At 39.3% G+C, this 21,388-nt stretch overlaps 1 protein-coding gene across 3 annotated transcripts; it reads left to right on the top strand.

Moving 5' to 3' along the window:
- Positions 1 to 86: 86 nt before the first annotated feature.
- Positions 87 to 20,999, top strand: KATNA1 (katanin catalytic subunit A1). Of its 3 annotated transcripts, none has more exons than XM_050893999.1 (11): positions 87 to 121; positions 5,293 to 5,467; positions 6,178 to 6,335; positions 8,641 to 8,806; positions 10,361 to 10,482; positions 13,102 to 13,207; positions 13,549 to 13,707; positions 14,836 to 14,962; positions 16,545 to 16,679; positions 16,954 to 17,080; positions 20,662 to 20,999. In XM_050893999.1, the coding sequence occupies exons 2-11, from the start codon at positions 5,297 to 5,299 to the stop codon at positions 20,858 to 20,860; spliced, it is 1,470 nt and encodes a 489-aa protein (XP_050749956.1). In that variant the 5' UTR covers positions 87 to 121; positions 5,293 to 5,296; the 3' UTR covers positions 20,861 to 20,999. The 3 variants fall into 3 exon arrangements, with proteins under 3 accessions (XP_050749956.1, XP_050749954.1, XP_050749955.1); XM_050893997.1 differs by having other exon boundaries at positions 8,623 to 8,806; XM_050893998.1 differs by lacking the exon at positions 87 to 121 and adding an exon at positions 581 to 612 and having other exon boundaries at positions 8,623 to 8,806.
- Positions 21,000 to 21,388: the final 389 nt, after the last annotated feature.

The raw sequence follows: 21,388 nt of genomic DNA, 5'->3' as shown, positions 1-21,388 counted from the left end.
GGAGGCGGGCAAGGCTGGGGGTGGGGTTAGCGCTGCTGAAGGAGGAAGAAGAAGAAGAAGAAGCGGAGGGGTCGTGGCTGCTGGGAGCTGCTGTTGCGGTGGGGCCGAGCTCTGGAGAGGAGTAAGTGAGAGAGACCTGCGGTATCTTCCCTCCTCCTGGCGGCCAGGCTGTCCGCCCCCCGATGTGGCCGTTGCGGCGTGCCCCCCCCTCCCCCCGCCACGCATCGCGGGGGCCGTGCGCTGCCCCTGCTCGGCCTGAGGCGAGGGCTGCCTGCCTGAGGCGAGGGGCTGCCTGCCTGAGGCGAGGGGCGTGGGCCGCCCTGAGGGGACCCAGGTATCTCTCCGCCCGGGCGGGAGGAGGGTTTCGGCTCCTCTGTCCCGCGGCTCCGGGACCGGGCGCTGCTTTGGAGAGTGAGTCGCCGCCGCCGTCGTCGTTGCTTGTCGTGACACCCGTGACCATTACACCGTGTTCGTCGGTCTTATGTCACTGCTGTAGCTTACACGTGCTCGGAGCCGCACGGGGCATCGCCGTGGCGTCCCTGAGGTCATCGAAACGCGATTGCCTGCAGGTGTATGGCTGCTCAGCACCCTACCCCTGGGGAGTCAGACTAGGTGGGCTGCGGTGTTATGGCACCAGTGGCATTAGTTCAAACACTGAACTTTGGTTCATACTTCTCCCTTCCCCCTCCACCTATTTTTTTGTTCCCTTAATGAAGTAAGCTTTGTGCAATTGTGCTAGTTTTCTCTCCAAACGGAGAAAGGCAGTAGTCATCAATTCTCGATATCCCTTCTGCTGCAGACCCTTCTAAATTTTCTGAGAAATTTGCTAATTTAATGTTGAACATCTAAAAGAATGCCAGCACCTGTGAAATGGGGAGTAATATGATTTTTTTTAAGCCTTTTGAAAGGCTTAGCCTTGAAAACATAAAATCATCTGCCAACGGTGTATCTCTTATCTAATGATTTTTTTTTTTTTTTTTGCATAAACAGCTGGGTATGCTTATGTTCATGGTTGCTGGTGGTTTTTCTTTCACTACCGTTACTGTTAAATACAATAAGTGGATGAGAACTAGTTTGTTTAGTATCCAGTAAGTCTGGCAACTCTTCTGTTTCCCAAGTAATTAACACAATCGCATGTTGATACCAAATGTTGCTAAAAGTGGATGTTATGAAGAAGAGTATTCAAGCTGGAAGGGAGCTCGGAGGTGATACAGGCCACCATGTCATCAGTAAAAATTGATTCCTGAAAGCTATTACTTCAGGATTTTTTTCTCTTCTGGCTTGCTGAGAGAACTTTCCGAATTTTACATGGTTGCTTTGATGTCAGAGCCTGTATAGCAGGCTGAAATAATGGAAACATGTACAGTCTGCCAAAATTCAGGCTCTGGCTTAGTCTGAACATTAAGATTGAACTGAAGGACTCTGTGGAAGTATTTTCCTTGTATGGCTTATGCTGCTCTCTGAGTCAGCAGAGTAGCTGATGGATCCCCTGTAATAACTGATAGACCTCAACTTTAATCTTGCCTCCCAACATCTGCATATTGATGTCGTCTTTTATTTTTTAAAGTTGTGGGGGATTTCTTTGTGAAACGGGATTGATACTGTGTTCAGCTTCCCAAATTCTAAGGTATGAATGCAAGCAGAAATTACTTATAGTCGTTCCTTATGATAATTCCTTAAAGTCATTGTGGAAAACATGATGTATCCCTACTGTTTTCTTCATGATGATCAGGCTGTTATCTTTAAAATCAAATATAAAAATAAATTCCAAAACCTCATTCTCAAAAGTTGTAGTTATCTTGAACCTTTGTGAGGTTTCAGCCCCCACTGCTCTGGGCTGTTCCAAACTCTAGAAGTATTTTAGGTGCTTGGAGCAAATGATAAAATGTATTCTGTTACTAGAGGTGGGTTAATTTGATGGGTTTCTATTGTGTTAATTTCAGGGAACCATATATACTGACAGCTAGTGTAGAGAGTGAGTATTCTTATTGTGAAGTGTTTGTGTTTGTACACAGTGTAGAATTAAACTTGCAAGACAAAGTGCTTAGGTTATTTTCCTTATATCCTGTTCACTGTAAACTTTACGAGCTCATTACTATTTCACTTGCTGTTGGAACATAGATAACTTCACTGGGCGCGATTCATGGAAAGGTCATAGCTGATAAGTGCAGCCTTGCTGCTTTGACATCCTGTTGTGTGATAGTACTAGGTATTTGTAAAGACTTTAAAAATTATTAAGTGGTGCAGGATTATTTTTGTGGGTGTTTTGTTTTTTTTTTTTTAATTCCTTCAGGTCTGGTGTAACTCCAGGTTTGTACATACTCACGCCTCTCCCACGTGTGTCTTACACCTTACTCTGAGCTGCCACAGTCTACTATGACTTTCTGCTTCAAACTTTAATCTGGTTTCAGATTAGTACTCTAACTCCATTTTTTTTCCTTAGAACTGCTTCAGCATCTTCAGTTACAGGTGCAGTAAGCCTATAGACTCGCATTAGTGTATCAGCTCTGACACTGCCTGTATTCAAGTGGCAGCAGCAGTGGCATGTCCAGACATAAGCAGAGCCAGCAGCTTTTTCTGCCCCACTTGTACACAAGAGCCTTGTATTTGGAAGCCACTTCAAGCTCTTCTGCTCTTATGACTCAACATGAAACAACAAATTAAATTGGTTTTCTAGTTTAAACTAAATTCTCTTGCATTGTCAGTACCACTGATGAAACCGATAGATTCCTGGGTTTTTGTTGGAATTACTACTTTTGGTTATGTTGGAAGCATTGCAAAATTAAGTGAGCACCTTCCCCCCCCCCCCCCCCCCCCCCCCCCCCCCCCCCCCCCCCCCCCCCCCCCCCCCCAAGATGTTAGTTCAATCTTATTATGTGTCTGTTTCTCCTTTCTGTCCTTCCTTTGTCTTCTCTGACCTGAAAATCACATTTACTCTTTTATGTGCAATGCTGTCATTTTGGTCCCAAGCTTTCATATCTTTCTCACTTAGCCTCTTTAGGTTTGGGGTTTGTTTTTTTTTTATTCTTGCTATTTTCACATTTCCAGATGAAAACTACTCTTACAAGCTTTTTTTTTCCCTGGATATTTAAACAGAATTGCTGTTCTGCTTGCATTGCTCTACACCGTTCAGTGTAAAAAAAGTTATCTATGACTTCTCTCTGTGTTTGAAAGTCTAGTTTGGCTTTAGTAACTTGCTATTACTTGATTTTTAAAATGTTTATTAGCATCTTGCTCAACTTGTGATTTCGGTAGCGTTAGTCATCGGTTTGAATTCTCAGGACAGCCAAACAGGTGTATCTGGTAGGATGAGCAGGAGTGGAAAAGCTTGCTCCTAAATATAGCAGGGAAAACTTTGGTAATATCTGTGTGATGTTCCATATAGCAGTTGACAAACATCTTCAGGCTCTTTCTCCTGAGGTAAAAAACAAAAAAACTCCCGAATCAAACTGCGTCTCCGAAGCCTAATTAGCCTGGGTTATGGTAGTCTTTGTAGTTGCTGGTCACATTAACTATATCAGCTTGTAGACATCATGGCCAGCTCAGCAACTCTCTGGCCAGAGTGAGATTATATAGCGTAGGTTCTTATGATAGCAGGTTTCCAGACTCAACCCCGTGGGTCCCTTCTGCGTGGATGGGTGTGGGCTGTCAGAGGCCTGTCTTCAGCTCTGCTGCTGCCAGAGTTTTGCTGTTTGGGCTGAAACTTTTCACAGCAGCTATCTGCTTCAAGGGAAACTGGGGAAGGAAGAGGAAGGAAGCAAAAAGAAGAGGATGTTGGCTCAGGAATGGATCAGCTGTGTGTCCATGCATAAAGCTACTTGGGAAGGGGACAGAAAAAGGAGTGGAAGTCTTAAGATGTTTGATTTGTACTTAGCAGCCCCTCTTTACAATGGGGAGCTAGTGTTTTAGCAGTAGATTGTCTGGTGTGTGCAAAGTGTGGCTTCTGAAACCTATGATAATGCGTCCAAATGTGACCCTGACCTGGTCTTGAAGTGTGTTCAGTCTTAAGCCTGTTTATTGCACATGTGAGTTTAGTACCTCTTACATTCTTTAAATAGTTGATCTGTATCAAGTATGCTTCATCCCAGGGCTTAGCCGTAATTGCTTGTCTGCAATTGCTTCTTACTGGTACTGGGTACAGGTACCAAAATGAGAGCAAGACTACTGTCTTGCAGGCATGTTTATTTGCTTATTTTAATGTTTTCTGTGCTTGGTTCTAGGAAATTAGGAGGAGAGTGGATAAATTCTTGGTGTGCAAGAGACAGGAAAAGTGGACACAGTGCAGCTATCTTAGAGGAGAAGGGGATGGGATGTGTAAGTGACAGATAAGAACATAGGATGACTGCTCTATGGACAGTGGTGACTGTAAAGAACAAGTCTACTGCTTCTACTTATTACTGTATTTGTATAAATAATAATTCTGTACCATTCTAATCTAAAAGCACAGATTCTGCTAATGCTACAAAGTGGAAGTGGTCACAGTCCATGATGTTTGCTCAAAAAAAACCCCAAACCACACCACCAGTGGGGAAAAGTAGCATGGTTTGAACAATATGTTAAATAAAGTGCATAGCTACACGCTAAATGTTTAATTGTGGCCTTTCCTTACCTTTCAGTGATAACTTAGCAGCCTCAACATTTTTCAAGAGTTTCTTTTTAAGTGTAAAAATGAAGGTGATAGGAAGGTGCAAGCTGGGCATGGCAGGTGGATATTTGTTTCAAACAAACATTAAATAAAACTGAAGAATTGTAAAATCAAACAAATGGAAAAACAGTGTTCTCCACAAGGCAAAATCAGACTGTTAAACTTACATGCATGGAATGTTAAGGCAAAAAAATTAACAAAACTTAATGCATCTGGAAGAAGGGCTTTGGTTTATTGTTTATTGGTTTTTTTTTTTTTAAACCACAGGTCATTATAGTATGGATGATGTTGTAGTGCTAACAGTAAAATACCAATTTATCTTTCAATAGAATGAAGAGGGAAGGAGAGTATGCAATTGTGGCTTGCAACAGTGCATTTAAATCTGCATATCTTGTATATGCTTTTCAACAGAATCTTCATTGCATGAAACAATTCTACGCAGTGAAGAGTTTCATTTCTGGTACTAGAGAAACAATTATCTCTTTATATGGATTACATTCGTTCTAGGACCTTTTTCTAAGCAGTATATTTCCAGCTTCTATATTTTGATATGCCAAATGAGGTAATGAGCATATGAAAATAGCTGCAAAAATTTGTTCTGGTCCTGGGATTATTTTTTTTTCTTTAATATTTCCTATTTTTTTCAGCTTCATGTTGAACATGAGCCTTGTTATGATCAGTGAGAATGTAAAGCTCGCCCGTGAATATGCTTTACTGGGAAATTATGACTCTGCGATGGTCTACTACCAGGGAGTTCTTGACCAAATGAATAAGTACCTCTACTCTGTTAGAGATACTTATCTGCAACAGAAATGGCAACAGGTAAATAGTACTTTTCTGGGACATTTTGAGGGAAAAGCATTAAAGTAACAAAACCTGCCTATCTTATGGTAAACAAAAGTATAAAAATACTTACACCATTCTCTGATAAACTGTAGTGCTGTTTATAGATAGGCTTTTTTATTATTATATAGACTTAAGTCTTTATTACTTCTTGCTTGGACAATGACAAAACAGGCAATGGAACACAGCCCTGGAGAGCCAGTGCACTGTCTGGCTTGTCAGCTTCTTGCTGATGAGTGCCTCTGTTATGCTGAAGTTTTTTTAGACTGGTATCATTTTGAATAGTCTTAGTTCCCTCTCAATGTTTTAGTAGCGTGACTTAGATCATTAATAGAAACTGAGTTGTGGCTACCATGTTAGTTTATCCTTAACACAAACCATCACTTTTTTCATTGACATTCAATCTATTAGGTTGCGCTCTTTTCTGTCATACTTGTTTAATATGCAAAATTTGTCAAAAGCCTCTTTGGTGTTAAATCCAAAATCTATTTATTTATTCTTTTAAATGTGCTTAGGAAGGCAGAAAAACCTTCTTAATATCTGATGTGCGTTATTCTTGTATATTGAAGTAGAATCAGGTAGCTTGTGAAACCTTGTGGAATCCATCCAGGCATTAGATGGGCTTGAACAGAGGACTGGTACAAACTTATTTGCAATGTGCTTAATCTACTTTTTTTTTTTTTAATCAGGTTTGGCAGGAGATAAGTGTGGAAGCCAAGCATGTGAAAGATATAATGAAAACACTGGAGAGTTTTAAGCTAGACAGTACTCCATTGAAAGCTTCACAACAAGAATTACCGGCTCATGATGCAGAAGTCTGGTCTTTGCCAGTACCTGCTGAACGTAGGTAAGAGGAAACCTGAAGACCTAAATTAACGTTTATCAGGGCAAAGTGTGCTTTGACTTCAGCCTGTTCCTGTGTAATTTTTGTTCTAGAACTTAGATGTGTAACACTTAGAGTAGCAGCTTGCCACTGTTTGTGGTGAAAGAGATGCCATTTTGAGGCAGCCTACTTCAGAACGTTCTGGGGCTTTTATCTTATATAGGCTTGATTAATGTCAAGCTTCTTCCCCCGCCCCCCAACTTAAGATAAACTTGTCATTCTGTGGAAGCTGAACTCTATTCCTGAATTGATCTTCTTATCAACTTTAAAATCATTCTGCATGTAGCTGATACGAAAATGATGAAGACATATTATCAAAGTAACAATAAAATCTAGAAGTGCCCAAGCTCAGTTCCTTTTGTGTAGCAAGGTGGTTCCCTGATCTCCTTCATGAACTGGTCAGTTAGGCTAGTGTAAGCCCAAGGGAAGGGGTGGGAACAAGCAGCTGCAGGCAAGCCTGCTTATTTCAGAGGTAGTTTTGAATTATGCTGGGTTAGTGTCTGTCAAACCAAGGTGTGGTTTCATAATGTAGCTGCTCCTGACAGGATAGTCCTACCCTCTGCAGTTGCCCGAGTTTTTTTCACTTTTGTCTTTGTTGGCATTGATTAGCTGGTTCAGGAAGCTAAACTGGCAAAAAAGACATTATTTTGTGGGGCTAGTGGTTTTCTGTTTGGCTTTTAGTTTGTTTGGCTTTTGTTGTGTTTTTCCCTGAGATTAGCTATCTGAACTGGTTAGTTGGAGGTTCTAACACATGCCAGTGGCAGCATGAAGGAGGGAACAGGAGTGCATACAAAGCAGACATGAAACTGTGCATTTTGACAGAAAGTGACTATTAGATCAGCTTAGCTGTACTGTCAGACTGTTCTTTGAGGCTTTGAACTTACAAGCTGTTTCTTGCAGATGGATAACTTCAGTCTTTACGGGTACATTTTTAAATTTTTAATTGCTTTATTTTAAGCCTGCCTTCAGAAAGAAATGGGTCTTGTGTGATCACACTGTTTCTGTCTGTCTCATTTAGTAACTGGAACACTGCTAGCCAATTTCATTCAAACCTTCTGGAAGAATAGAGTCTGGGAGGTAGAACTTTCCTAATGTTTTGAAGCTTTCTAGAGAAGAGATACACAAACTCATGTTTCTAAAAAGGAAAAGACTTGAGAGAACTGTTTCTGTTCCGTTTATCTTGCCAGCTGGTGAAGTATTGAGTTGTGGTAATACGAAAAAGTCACAGTGAAAACTTGGGCCATGTTGCGTTGGAATAACCACAGTAAATTCCTATACTGAGATAGCAGAACTCACAACTTTAGGTGGAAATTAGATGTGTAATCACACTATTCCTTTATTTTGAGCTTTGGGGTGGAATTCAAAGGTGGCTAGGTGTTCATAAATAAAAATATAGGTTGGTAGATACTCCATTTGGAGAGTGAAAAGACTTTAATGCTTATCTTATCATTAGCATCTTCATGTTGCCTAATATGCATTTCACCCTGAAGAGATATGTACAGTTCTGACAAACTTGCTGCTGTGAATCAGTTAAAGACAACTTTTATGAAGGTACTGGATCTTGATGTATCTTGAATGATATGTCAAAACACATCTTCTAGTTCAAGTAAATGCTCTCCAAATCAGAGTTTTCCATTTTCTGTTCTCTAGAAATATCCCTGAAATTGAACTTGACTGATAGCTTATTAATGCTAGATTTTTAGGAAGGCCCATGGAAAAAGTGTATCTGTGAGAGTAATGGATTTGTATGGGGAATAAACTGAATTTTAAAAAATAAATCCATAATACCAATCACGATACTGGTTTATTCATATGTGCTTCTAAAAGTAGTCTAGTTTCAAATAACTGGAGGCCTCACATACACATTTTCTTTCCAAAGAAGTGAAAATAAAACTGTCATTCCCAAGAAACCTTTACGTTTCTTTGGGTAGAAGAGTGAGGACCATTGTGATAAGGTGAAAATATATTGGGGTTTTTTTGTTTATTTTTTTCTAAGCTCCATAATACTAGGATTACTTTTATTTATGAAATATACAAAGCAAGGAGCTTGTTTTAAGTAAATGAGCCCTGAGCTTGTGGCAAAGGGAAAATGAATTTTTAGTGACTATCTAAAAATGTCTGTCTTGTTTCTGACATACAGATTTTTATCTTGAGCAAAATGGCTTTTCAGTTTGTAATCACTTGGTTTGGTTATGTAGTGCTCACCAGTGACTTTACACTGAGGCTTTTTGCGTATGTTACAACTAACTAGACCTTCTCCGGGACCCAGAAAACGTCAGTCTGCTCAGTGCAGTGATTGCAGAGGTCACAATAATCGTATAAGTGCAGCTGTCAGAGGCCCTCACCGTCCATCCTCTCGAAATCCCAATGATAAAGGGAAGGCAGTCCGCAGCCGGGAAAAAAAGGATCAGCAGAATAAAGGAAAAGAGGAAAAGGTAAGCTTGCAAATAATTTCATGAAGACTGAAGAGAAACTCAGTCTTGCTTTGTTAATATTGAGTGTATTATAAAATTAGATGCCTATAAAATGTTTCTTCTGTTCAAGTCAGCATGCTGATTTGAATCTCACCTTGTAAGGTATCTTTGCTCTATGGAAAGTCTTGGTTATGGATTAATTAAAAAAAAAAGGCAAACCCTCATCTGGAGGAAGTTATCTGGTAAATGTGGGCTTGTTTACTGCAACTTGGAGATAGCTGTTTAAAATTATACCACTGAATTACTGAAACCGATGGAGCTCATTCAAATGGGATGTCCTTGTGGGTTCTTTATTGCTTTCGTATATTTTAGACTGAGATTGACTCGCCTGTTCCAAAGCATTTCAAGATTTATTTCATCTTAAAGGGAGATATTTACTTATATTTTTGTTGAGATCTGGTACTTTTTTCAGTTTAAAACAAACAAAAACCAACATACTTCATGAGAGAGAATAATCTATTCTTTGCAGTCGGAGTGCTGTAATTTTTGCTTGTGCTCTGGTCTCCATAAATTTAGCTGATGACCAGAGTAAGAGATCGTACTGAAGACACTAAATTCATAGTTTTCCAGAGTCTGAATACATCAAATATGCATGTAATAGTTTGTTAGCTTCAGCAACCTTATGTTGTGGCAATGTGTCATGGCCTGTGGAAATAGTATAAACTACAAGGGTGGAATTGTTTAGCTATGTAAGCTACTACTTTTATTAGGAGCTAGATTACATTGTGTTTGAGTGATAATCCTCTCTCACTAAGGATATACACACGCAGAGACAGGATAGGTATTTTTTCTTTTTTACAGTTATTCTGACATCACCAGTGCTTGCTGTTAAGTGTATAAAAAAACCCAGGGTATGTCTAGTGCATTTTATTTCCTTTCAGTTGCATGGTCTCTGCTGTCTGAGCCCTTTCAACTATGTAGCTTCGTTGCTTCTGCTCTGCTGCAGAGCTGTTTCTCTGCTGTTCTTGTCCATGCTTCTGTATCAAGTTAATTAGCTCTTTTTTATTTCTGTGGTCTTCCTGCAGATCACCAGTGCTCATCCTAGATATGGAAGTCCTGCTTAATTTTTTGTGTGTCTCATATATATGGCATATTTGTGACACTTACAAGATTTGAGATACTCTAGCTCAGTGTGACACTTTCTGATCCAGTCTCATGCATAATTCCCCCTACCCAGCTACTGTCTCAGATAGTTTTTGATTTCTCTGGGAGAAGAGATGAACACTGTTATGCTGGCATAGGTGTACGCAGTTTTGTTTACCTACTAAAGCAAAGAAACTGCATCAGTACAATATGTTGGCTTTGGGGAGAAGGAAGTGGGACCAGGGCAGTACAAAAGTCTGGGTGAACCACATAGATCCTGCAGTGCAGCAGTAATATGGATGCTTCATAATTTTCATGCTGGTTTATGTTGCCACCTTCTAGAAATGTGATGCTGTTGTGGACTTGTTATAAAAATCCATTAGTAGCATAACCATTGTTATGTATTTACATTGTTATATCCTTTATATGTAGAACAAATCCACATCTGAGATTTCAGAGTCTGAACCAAAGAAATTTGATAGTACTGGATATGATAAAGACTTAGTAGAAGCTTTGGAAAGAGATATAATTTCTCAGAATCCCAACATTCGATGGTAAGTTTGAATACTGCTGCCAGTCTTTCTGAGTTGTTTCTTTTTCCTCCTACACAGTATGACAAGAATGAAGTATTTTAGCATATGCTTACATATAAAAAGTACCTACGGGTTTTCTTTACTCATTAAATAGGCAACTAAATTTCTTGTGTAACTGAATATTTTTACAACTTTTTTTTCCACCCATGGATTCATAGAATAGTTTGAGTTGGAAGGGACCTTTAAAGATCAGCTAGTCCAACCCCCTGCCATGGGCAGGGACACCTTTCCCTAGATCAGGTTGCTCAAAGCCCTGTCCAACCTGACCATACAAAGCTGCTCAAACTTTTCTAAGAGTCCTGAAATCAATTTTTGAGATACTCTTTGGAATCTATAAAATTCTAGTGTCTGCCAGTGTCTCTTCATTTAAAAACCTGTTTTGCTACCCAGGGGTGTACCAAGATAGAAAACCAGTTAACAAAGAAGTTATGTCAATATAGGAACCCTTTGAAATCTTGCTGGACGTGATCTGAGTGCCCATATAAAATATAACCAGGTGCCAGTACCTTTACATAAATGTGTTAAATATTAAACCTTATACAAAGGTTGTTTTTGTGTTCCAAATGTTTCCAAGCTTAGGTGGTTTTGTGAGGATTAAATGAGCAAAAATCTTCTGGCAAATGGAAGTAGGCTTTAAAAAAAAAAAAACAAACCAACCTGAACAAGCCCACAAACAACTCTGTATGCATGCAACTGTCATGTATTTTTCAGTTTAATACGTAAATATCTGTTTCAGTTGTTATATTGAATCTTAAATTACAACTTCAGATTTGAAACTAATTCTCCATGTAGATATGTTTTGAAAGCAAATGTTGTGGTTTAACCCCAGCCGGCAGCTAAGCACCATGCAGCTGCTCACTTGCTCCCCCCACCCAGTGGGATGGGGGAGAGAATCAGGGGGAAAAAAAAAAAACAAACTCATGGGTTGAGATAAAGACAGTTTAATAGGACAGAAAGGAAGGAAATAATAATAATGATAATACAATGACAATAATGATAATAAAAGAATTAGAATATACAAAACAAGTGATGCACAGTGCAATTGCTCACCACTCACCGACCAATGCCCAGTTAGTTCCTGAGCAGCGCTCAGCCCCTCCCGGCCAACTCCCCCCAGTTTATGTACTGGGCATGATGTCATATGGTATGGAATATCCCTTTGGCCAGTTTGGGTCAGCTGTCCTGGCTGCGTCCCCTCCCAAGACCTTGTGCCCCTCCAGCCTTCTTGCTGGCTGGGCATAAGAAGCTGAAAAATCCTTGACTTAGTATAAACACTACTTAGCAACAACTGAAAACATCAGTGTGTTATCAGCGTTATTTTCCTACTAAATCCAAAACACAACACTGTACCAGCTACTAGGAAGAAAATTAACTCTATCCCAGCCGAAACCAGGACACCAAAATATTACTTGGGCACATGCTTACAAGTGGAATGCCCTGAGAGTTACCTTCAAGAAAATAAGACCAGCCTATAAGGTATCTAAGAATTAATACGTTTGTAACTCTGTGTTGTGGTTTAACCCCAGCTGGCAACTAAGCACCACACAGCTGCTCACTCGCTTGCTCTCCCCTGGTGCAGCTGCTCACTCGCTCACCCCTAGTGGGATGGGGGAGAGAATCAGAAAAGTAAAAGTGAGAAAACTTGTGGGTTGAGATAAAGACAGTTTAATAGGTAAAGCAAAAGCCACGCACACAAGCAAAGCAAGGAATTCATTCATCACTTCCCATCAGCAGGCAGGTGTTCAGCCATCTCCAGGAAAGCAGGGCTCCATCACACGTAATGGGTTTCTTGGGAAGACAAAACGCCATAACTCCGAATGTCCTCCCCTTCCTTCTTGTTCCCCCAGCTTTCTATGCTGAGCATGACGTCATATGGTATGGAATATCCCTTTGGTCAGTTGGGGTCAGCTGTCCCGGCTGTGTCCCCTCCCAGCTTCTTGTGCACCCCCAGCCTGCTCACTGGTGGGGCTGTGTGAGAGGCAGAAAAGGCCTTGACTCTGTGTGAGCGCTGCTCAGCAATGAGGAAGACATCCCTGAATTATCAATGCTGTTTCCAGCACAAATCCAAACCATAGCCCCATAGTAGCTACTGTGAAGAAAATTAACTCTATCCCAGCCAAAACCAGCACACTCTGAAAAGGAATTCTAAAAATTCTTTTTAATTCAGCTCCATTTACTAGTCTTCAGTAAATTGTTCTCATAACAATGAAAGATGGTATTCACGTTTCAGGGACAGCCAACCTCTCGGCAAAAGAAGAAAGCATCATCTGTAACTAGCATAAGTTTAACCAACTTGCCTTATTCTGCTTATTCTTTCTGTGAATAAGAACAATGATGCTCTAGTGAAATAGTTAATGTGTCTCTCTCTGCTTTTGCATCCAGCTGGAGTCTACTAGCCGGATGTCAACTGTAGTTGTTGTAGGCTTTTGCCACTAGAACATAAATAAATCCAACTCGTTTTCCTGAATTATGGAAGAGTCGTTACATAACAATAAGTTTGATTGCATATTGCTTTGAGCTCTAGACTGGTTCTTTTGCAGCCTGTCTGACTCTGTCAAACAACTTTTTCTTTCTTGTCAGGGATGACATTGCTGATTTAGTAGAAGCCAAAAAGCTGCTTAAGGAAGCTGTAGTTTTACCGATGTGGATGCCGGAGTTTTTTAAGGGAATTAGAAGACCATGGAAGGTATGAAAAAATCTGATCCTGTGATCATAAGTAGGATTCTGAGATTGGATCTTGGCGGACCAAGAAATTTCAGGTGTTTTACAGTTTATATAAATTCTTTCCACTTTTTGGTAACAAAATTTATCGTAAATAGTACTAACAAAATAAAGATGTCAGCCAGATAAGTACACTGTCTCTGGCTATATTGTTGCAAGTAAGCAATAGTAATTAATTATTTACTTTGAATAACTTTTCAAGGGAAAGTTTACATCTAGTATTTTAATATTACACTATTAAACAAACTGTGAAATTATCTGTGTTTTGATTCTTGTCCTAAAAGTGGTTCTTTTTCATTTTAATAGGGTGTGCTGATGGTTGGTCCTCCTGGTACTGGAAAGACCCTCCTGGCAAAAGCTGTAGCCACTGAATGCAAGACTACTTTTTTCAATGTTTCTTCTTCCACACTTACCTCAAAATACAGAGGAGAATCTGAGAAACTTGTTCGTCTACTGTTTGAAATGGTGATTGAAGTTTCTGAACATAAATAGTGAGATAATGAAGCAGAATTACTTCTGGAACAGTGAAACTTTGCCAAGGTTTAGAACTCACAGCATACATAAACAGCTCTCCAAGCTTTAGAACCTTCTGATTTGGCCATGTACATTCAGGATCTGGTTATTCCTAAATAGCTTTATGAAAACTGAAAAATGAAGTCATCTTTTATTTTCAGGATTAGCTTGTTACATTAGAGGTAGCTCACCATAAGCTGATGAGTGCTGTAGAACATACTTGAATGTAAAACTGGAGATGGAATCTAATTGCTTTCTGGGTGAGAACCCTACTTAGGCTGTGTGTGTGGTGGTGGTGGTGTGGGTGTTTTTTTGTTTGTGCTTAAAATAAGTGGACTTCCAAACTGTAGTTGGCTTCAGAGCACATAACACTTGAAATTGGCTCAGAATATGTATTCTTTTTTTCATGTGTTATCAGATTTGCATGCAGTGTTTGCTAGGGTGCCCAGTACTGAAGGGGGTAGCAGAGTTGCAATTACAGTAGTCAGAAAAGTCAGGAAATAAAAGATCTTTTACAGTATAGTTTGATCATATTAAATTAGTTGATATCATGCCCATCAGTCAAAAATGCATATACACAATGGACAGCACTGCTGTAGGACAATAGCTTTTTATTATCGGAGATCCTTGTCTTTGACCTCTATTGTTTTCAGAAAGGTTAGAGTTACTTTGCGGTTGACCTGTCTCTTGGACAGGTTCCATATCATGGTGTCCTAGCTTAATGTTCGTCCTAGCTTTAACTGAGTTCTTATTCAAGCATTCTGTGATGACTTTCGCAGTTACAAATGTTATTCCTAATGTGTAAAACTGCCTTTAGCTTATTAAACATTGTTTATAGCTCTAACAACTATAGGACTTTGCCAAAAACTGTTCTGCTCAAATGTTATTAATGAATGCACAGCTGCTCTGCTCTGTAGTTGTGTGCAATGGTCAAAGAGAGGGAAGGTTAGGTACTGTTTGATACTTATGAGCTGATTCATGGGGGTAAATGTGTCATTACTCAGCTCTGAATATGCTGCTATTTCTTAAATGTGAGTAGGCTGCCATTTCAGTTTCTGCTTTATCTTTTGCTTTCTTTAGGCTCGATTCTATGCCCCGACAACTATATTTATTGATGAGATAGACTCTATCTGTAGTCGCAGGGGAACTTCAGAGGAGCATGAAGCTAGCCGACGTGTGAAGGCAGAACTGCTAGTTCAAATGGATGGTAAATAAGCTGATCACTGGGAAGTGCTGGACTGGAGGAAACTTGAGGGAGGAAAAAAAATGAAAACTTCATTCTTCAGAAGCAATTTGTTTGAAAGCCTTACATAAAATTGGGGTAAAAAGATACAAGCGTGCTATTCCAACTGTCAGTGTGGAAGGAAAAAAGATACCAATTATTTAAAAATCTCTTAGCATCTGAGCAATGACCTTATATTACTGACCCAGAATAATGAAGACTCAGTGGAAAATACAAGACTTCAAAACTGCAGAAGAAAAAAAAGTATTAATTGCTCCTCTCAGTCTTTACCTAGCATATCACTTCTCCAAAACCAAGTAAAAAGTGGTTCAAAAGAAATGTCACCTGTTCCAATTTAAACTTCAAAGGCAATCATGACACTTAACTTCTTTGGGATCTCTTTTTTTTCTCCTGAAGATATAAATAAAAAATGAAGGCAATTTTTTATAGAAGTGGTTGGGAGAGTTTTCTTTTTAAAACACTGAGTTCACTACAGCTATTTGGTTAATATTTCACAAATCAACAAAGTTTAAAAGTAGGTAACACTGTGCAAAGTTGCTATAGAGGCATCCTTTTTATACTCTGGTGAGCAGGGGGAAGGAAAGGAGCAACTGAAAAGTGCTAATCTATGGAGTAATTTCTGATAGAATTCCATGAGTCAGAAGATTTGTGTATTTATTTCTGGTTCTCTGATGTTGATACCCTTTTATGTTTGACTTTAAATAGCAGCAGAGCTGTAATACTGTTCTCATAACTCAAGTATGTACATAAGCTAATTTTATTAGTAACAACTATTTGAAGTCCTCTTACTTGAGCGTTCATAAATGGTGTTTTATATGCAAATTTTCAGGCAGACTAGGTACAATGGCTATTCCACAGCCCAGTCCTATGATTATAAGCAAAAACAGTAAATGCAGAGAGTAGCAAGTTTAATGAAATGAACTTCATATAGCAGCAGTTTCACAGTACTTTAGAGACTGAGGTGTTCTCTCTGCCTCTGAGAAGCTGTGATTCAGTCCACCAAATTTTAACATTCACTTCAGCAGTTTGTAAGAATCTACCTGCTCATGTGAAGTATTTGGCCTGAATTCAGACGTGAAGAAACTTTGTAGAGGACTAATGCTGCTTTTGCGTGGCTGTTAGTGAATACTGTTGAGGGAGGGGGTGTGTGTGTCTTTTTTGGTGTGGTGATGGTTTGGGGGGGTTGTTTTGTTTTTCCTCACATGCTGTTACAGGACTTTGATGTGAAAATTCAAACACTCTAATGGCAGAAATACAAACAACTCTGCTGTAAAACCATTCCAGCCATGATAGAGAGGAACTTCCTGATCTGAGCAGTGGCCTAGGCCGCTGCTCCTAATTAAACCAAGTCTCCATTTTTGCTTGCAGGCTGTCATATAGATGAAAAACTGAACTCTGTTGCGTTTAGTAATTCTATTGCACTTGGACTCACTAAAGTGCAATAGAGTAGCTGCTTTAATATTATAGAATTGTGGATATTGTTCTCTCTATACATGAAATTTCACAAAACATATGTACATTTTACTTCCTCTTTTCTCCAATGCAGGTGTTGGAGGGGCTACTGAAAATGATGATCCTTCCAAGATGGTCATGGTACTTGCTGCTACTAATTTTCCTTGGGATATTGACGAAGCCCTAAGACGGAGGCTAGAAAAGAGAATTTACATTCCTTTACCATCAGGTATGAAGACTTGGGGAGGGGAGTGGTTGAAAAGACTAAAATCTGAACTTTATCAGTATTCCTTTAGTTTTGATCACCTAGTTTAAAAATCTAATGGATACATTTATGCAAATCATTTATGAATTCAGGACCAGGTTAAATCTAAACATTGAACATTTATCTTTGTAGCAAGTACAGTGTCCTTTTTCTCATTCTTCCCTCTTATCCTTCTTCAATTCATTATTTATCTTCAGAAAGCAAATTGTATAGACTCAATTTTCTATTCTTTCATTAGCAAAAGGTAGAGAGGAACTCCTAAGAATAAATCTGCGAGAGCTGGAACTGGCTGATGATGTTGACCTTGCAAATATAGCTGAGAAAATGGAGGGTTATTCAGGTGCAGACATTACCAACGTATGCAGGTATGTTAACATTGCATCATTTGTGTTATTACTGCTACAAACTCTGAGAAAACTGTTTGTAAAGTAACTAATTTACATGATTAAAGTTGTTGGATAAAAACAGACTGTAACTTGTCTTTTATGTATGGCTAAAAGGTGAAATACTGCATTAATATTTACCTAGATTTCCATTTGATTTTTTCATAAAATAATGATGCAGAGCAGTTGCAACATAATAATCTAAACAAGCTATGATTTAGGTAAAATTCCGTATTCTTTCATGTACACCAAATTCCTTGCGTGAGGAATAACCACAGGATGGTAGACTTGTAGAGTTGCAATCATTCCACTGAGGTTACACTACTTCAGCAGAACATCCATGTGTAAGAGGCGATAGAGGCAGAGGCCAGAATAACTAAAGTAAAAAGGTGGAGTGGTCTTCCTTCATGACACGGAAAAGGTATACCATATTGTGTGACAGTACAACAGCTGTATACTCAGCACACTGGCTTTAGTGATGAGGCTGACTTCAGTTTTCTTCGACCTCCTCCATCTCCCCCTCTCCTCAATATTGTTTGCATACAATCATTTGTGGGCCTATTCTATAACCTAGATTCCTGAAACAATCGACTAAAAATACCTTCTAACCCTTCCCCCAATCTTCTCTTTTCTTTCAAAAATTGAAAAGGGAAGGAAAGGACTGATCTGTTAAGAGACTAGTATCAGTCATCTGGTTTACATCTAAAGATTTGCACTGGCACAGTTGCAGCAGTGGCAAATTGTGAAATCAGCAGTAAGGGACAAAGAACCGAAACTTCTTAAGATGCTGTTGTCATCTAAAAGCACCTGTGTAACTATGTTTTCAGGCTTTGGAGGTAGCACTGAAGTGTGGCAGTGCAAGGCTTCAGCTCCAAGTTGTGCCAGCGCAAGTGTTGTGGGGCTGTGCTTTGAACGGGATAAGAGAACTGTTCTGGATTAAAAACACCTCCTCGTTACTTTCCTCAAACGCAGATCCACTTCTTGCCTTGATTCCTAATACAGCTCTGCAAACACTTGCAGCACAGCCGAGAGGACAATATGCTGTGCCGCAGGGATGAATGCGAGTAGCCTATGCAAAACTGCCACCAAAGGCTCTATCAGCAGGGTCACTTAAGGCTGAACTCAGTACTATTTCCTGAACAAACCTTACACAGTGTCTGGGAAGAGAATGGTATGTTAGTTGCTCTGAATCAGTGTTGTGCAGATTTGTTTCATTTGTAGGTTTGCGAGACGAATTTGTGGTGTTCTTTTGCTCAGTCTTGGTGTTGGTTGTGCTTTGAAAGGAGTTTGTGCTAATAGGCTCATGTTATATGAAAGAGAGTTTATTTGGCCTGCTGCTTTGTGCATTTCAGCTGCAGTTTGTCTCCTCTGGTCTGTTCAGTGTTCATTATTTGTAACTAATTTTATACTGGATACCAGTACACTTGTTTAAAAGTCAGAATACTCGTAATGTTTTTCAGTGAATTTCATATATATATATATATACACACACACACAGAGTTGCTTTTTATTTTTTAATCCAAGTCCATTTGTACAAGTACTATTCAAAGAACAAAACAAAAGCAAGCAAACAAACAAAAAAAACCACGAAGAAACACCTGAGTCTTTCATTTGTGGCAGACTCCTTAGAGATGACTGAGGTGGCAGCAACCAGAAATCCAGACAAACTGGAGTCTGGATGTGCGTGATTTGAAATTAGTAAGAAAGTACTCATATTAGCCTGTGTATTTACACTTTGTTAATCGTGTCAGGAAAAGCAGATCTTGTAAATGAAACAGTCATGTCTCTTGAGACAAAAAGACATATGAATGATTTTAAAGTGCTTTTGTATGGTTCAGACTCCCAGTATATAAGCAAGCATAGTAAAGTTCAAACTTGTAGATTCTAACAATCCTTGCTAGCGACACAAGCAAAACTTAAAGTGAACCAAGAACTCTGGTTTGCTCAAATTATTCTCCTACCTTAAAGAATTTGATGTGAAATCCAAAGTTTGCTAAGCCAGAGTGAAAACCAGTCAGAGATAACAGTACAGTCCCTAACAGTCAGCATATAAACATGGAAAATGAAGGTGAAACTTTTAGATATTCAGGAAATATAAAATGCATCTAAATTGCATATTAGATGTGAGTGTGAACGGGCTTTGAGTCGTTGTTTTGAGCGGACTGTGAAGGCCTTTGGAACGGACCGGACCCCTGTTGCATGTTCCAGTGGGTGGCGGCTTATTTTTTTAATATAGCTTTAGTGCTTCTCCAGACACTAAGAGGGCATTTGAGAAAGCACTAAGAGGTGATGTTGGAACGACTGTCAGTAAAATGACTTTACAGAAGAAAGTGGTGGCAGCTGCACTTGAATTTTGTGGGTGTGTTGAGGTATGGTGGGTTTTGTTGGTTGGGTGGGGTTTTTTTGTTGGGGTTTTTTGTAAACTGCTGTCTGGAGGCAAATTAGATGCAGGGGATGCTCCCCCACCTCCCCACCCCATTGTGTATCACTGGCTTTTAGTTCACAAATGATGATATAACAGCAAAGCATGGCAATACTTGACTAAGATGGAGTTCAACAAGGCAACTTTTTGGAGTTGTTCTGAAATTCTAGTTATTGTATTATGCATTCTATTTGCTAACAATTATTTAGTGAATTCATGAAGTCTGTCAGTTATGGTTTCCTTTAGGGGGAGGGGGAGGAACTGAAACACAATATGCTGAAACCATCTTTCTAAATCTTCTTGGAAGACAATGTGTAAGTTTTTCTCTCTCTGGATTCTGACCTACTAATAGGATATGATATACTGTTGTGATATCGCCAGGATTACCCTTCCATCTTTTTTACCGCTACACAAAATAAGTAGCATTTTCTTGTTATTACAAGCTATATAATAATGAATTAGCAGGAACTTTAGTCTTTCAGTGTTATCCACTTATCACCTCACCAGCTCATCACCTGCTGCTACCGATATTACTGTTGGAAACCCAAATGCAGTGAAACTTAACGCAGCAAGAAAATGACACACTTGTAAAGACACTCAATGCTTATCGAGGCCAGAAGTTTGAGGAGCTACAGGCTGAACAGATTTTGTAGTTTAACATTTAGCTGTGAATGTATAGGTTGGAGGTAGATACTGTTGACCCCTCTGTCTTTGAAGCGGGATTCCTATTTGGACTGGGAAACATTCAAAACATTCCAGCCACTTCTCCTACACATAGGAGGAGTGAAACCATTACTTTGCCTTGTTCCTGTTTAAAAATACTATAAACAGCAGCTACATCATAGGCATGCAGTGGCATTAGATAAACCAGTTAGTCTTCACCTTTTTGCCTAGCCTGTGAATAGTAGCTATTCAAAGATCCAGCGAGGATAAATCCATGTTTGAAAAATAGGGATAGCATGGTGGTGTAGGTTGTACAAGCACTTGGATATCTTCCCGTAAAAGTTTACAATTCTTTATTGTATCTTTTTGAATGGAGCTGCTTAACTGGAATGCTGGGTTGCGCCTTTCAAACAACTGAACTCGCTGTCCTGTATTGAGTAACTCTTTTTTTTTTTTTTTTTTTTTGCATCCTTAATAGAGATGCATCGTTGATGGCTATGAGAAGGCGTATTGAAGGCTTGACACCAGAAGAAATAAGAAATCTTTCCCGAGATGAAATGCACATGCCAACAACTATGGAAGACTTTGAAATAGCTTTGAAAAAAGTTTCTAAATCTGTATCTGCTGCGGACATTGAGAAATATGAGAAATGGATAGTTGAATTTGGATCATGCTGAGTTGTCTTGTCTTGAAGAAGCCACCTTACGTCTTAAAACAGCTTTAGAAGTAATAAGTAGTGTGTCAGTGCACTGCGTGCTCTTTTTAACTTTTGTAATTTAAGAGCAACAGATGTCTAAATAAATTTTTTTTTTAAAATGCAAATTCTGTCTAGCTGTCTTTGAACTAGCTCAAAGTTACCAGTTTTTCTCAAATGTGAAAGATACTGGTGGGATCTGCTTTGATCTTCAAGATTTTGAAGTGATTTAAATTTAATACTAGAACTCTTGCATCAGAGGGTTTACTCTTGAAGAATAGCTATTACACCAAAAAAACCGCAAACTAGCCCTGCTAAATGAGTAAGGGATGCTGAGAACTAGAAAATGGGATGAAGAAGATGCAGTTATATAGATGGTTTTGCTAGCTGATCTTAGAGAATTGTACCCTTAAACTGTTTCTAAGGCGTTAATAAAGAACCTGCACAAAGGCTGAGATTTAGAACAGCAACCCTTGCGTAATAACAGTCAATAGATTCAACTAAAGTTTGA

Source organism: Gymnogyps californianus, chromosome 3 (assembly GCF_018139145.2).
Source record: "Gymnogyps californianus isolate 813 chromosome 3, ASM1813914v2, whole genome shotgun sequence".
Classification (NCBI taxonomy): Eukaryota; Metazoa; Chordata; class Aves; order Accipitriformes; family Cathartidae; genus Gymnogyps; species Gymnogyps californianus.
This window is presented reverse-complemented; position numbering and strand designations above follow the sequence as displayed.

Coding starts and splice junctions, on each gene's coding strand:
- KATNA1 (XM_050893997.1), top strand. CDS start 5,297: ATGTTGAACATGAGCCTTGTTATGATCAGTGAGAATGTAAAGCTCGCC. Junction 13,708..14,835: donor TTCGTCTACTGTTTGAAATG/GTGATTGAAGTT, acceptor TGCTTTCTTTAG/GCTCGATTCTATGCCCCGAC. Junction 16,680..16,953: donor TTACATTCCTTTACCATCAG/GTATGAAGACTT, acceptor TTCTTTCATTAG/CAAAAGGTAGAGAGGAACTC.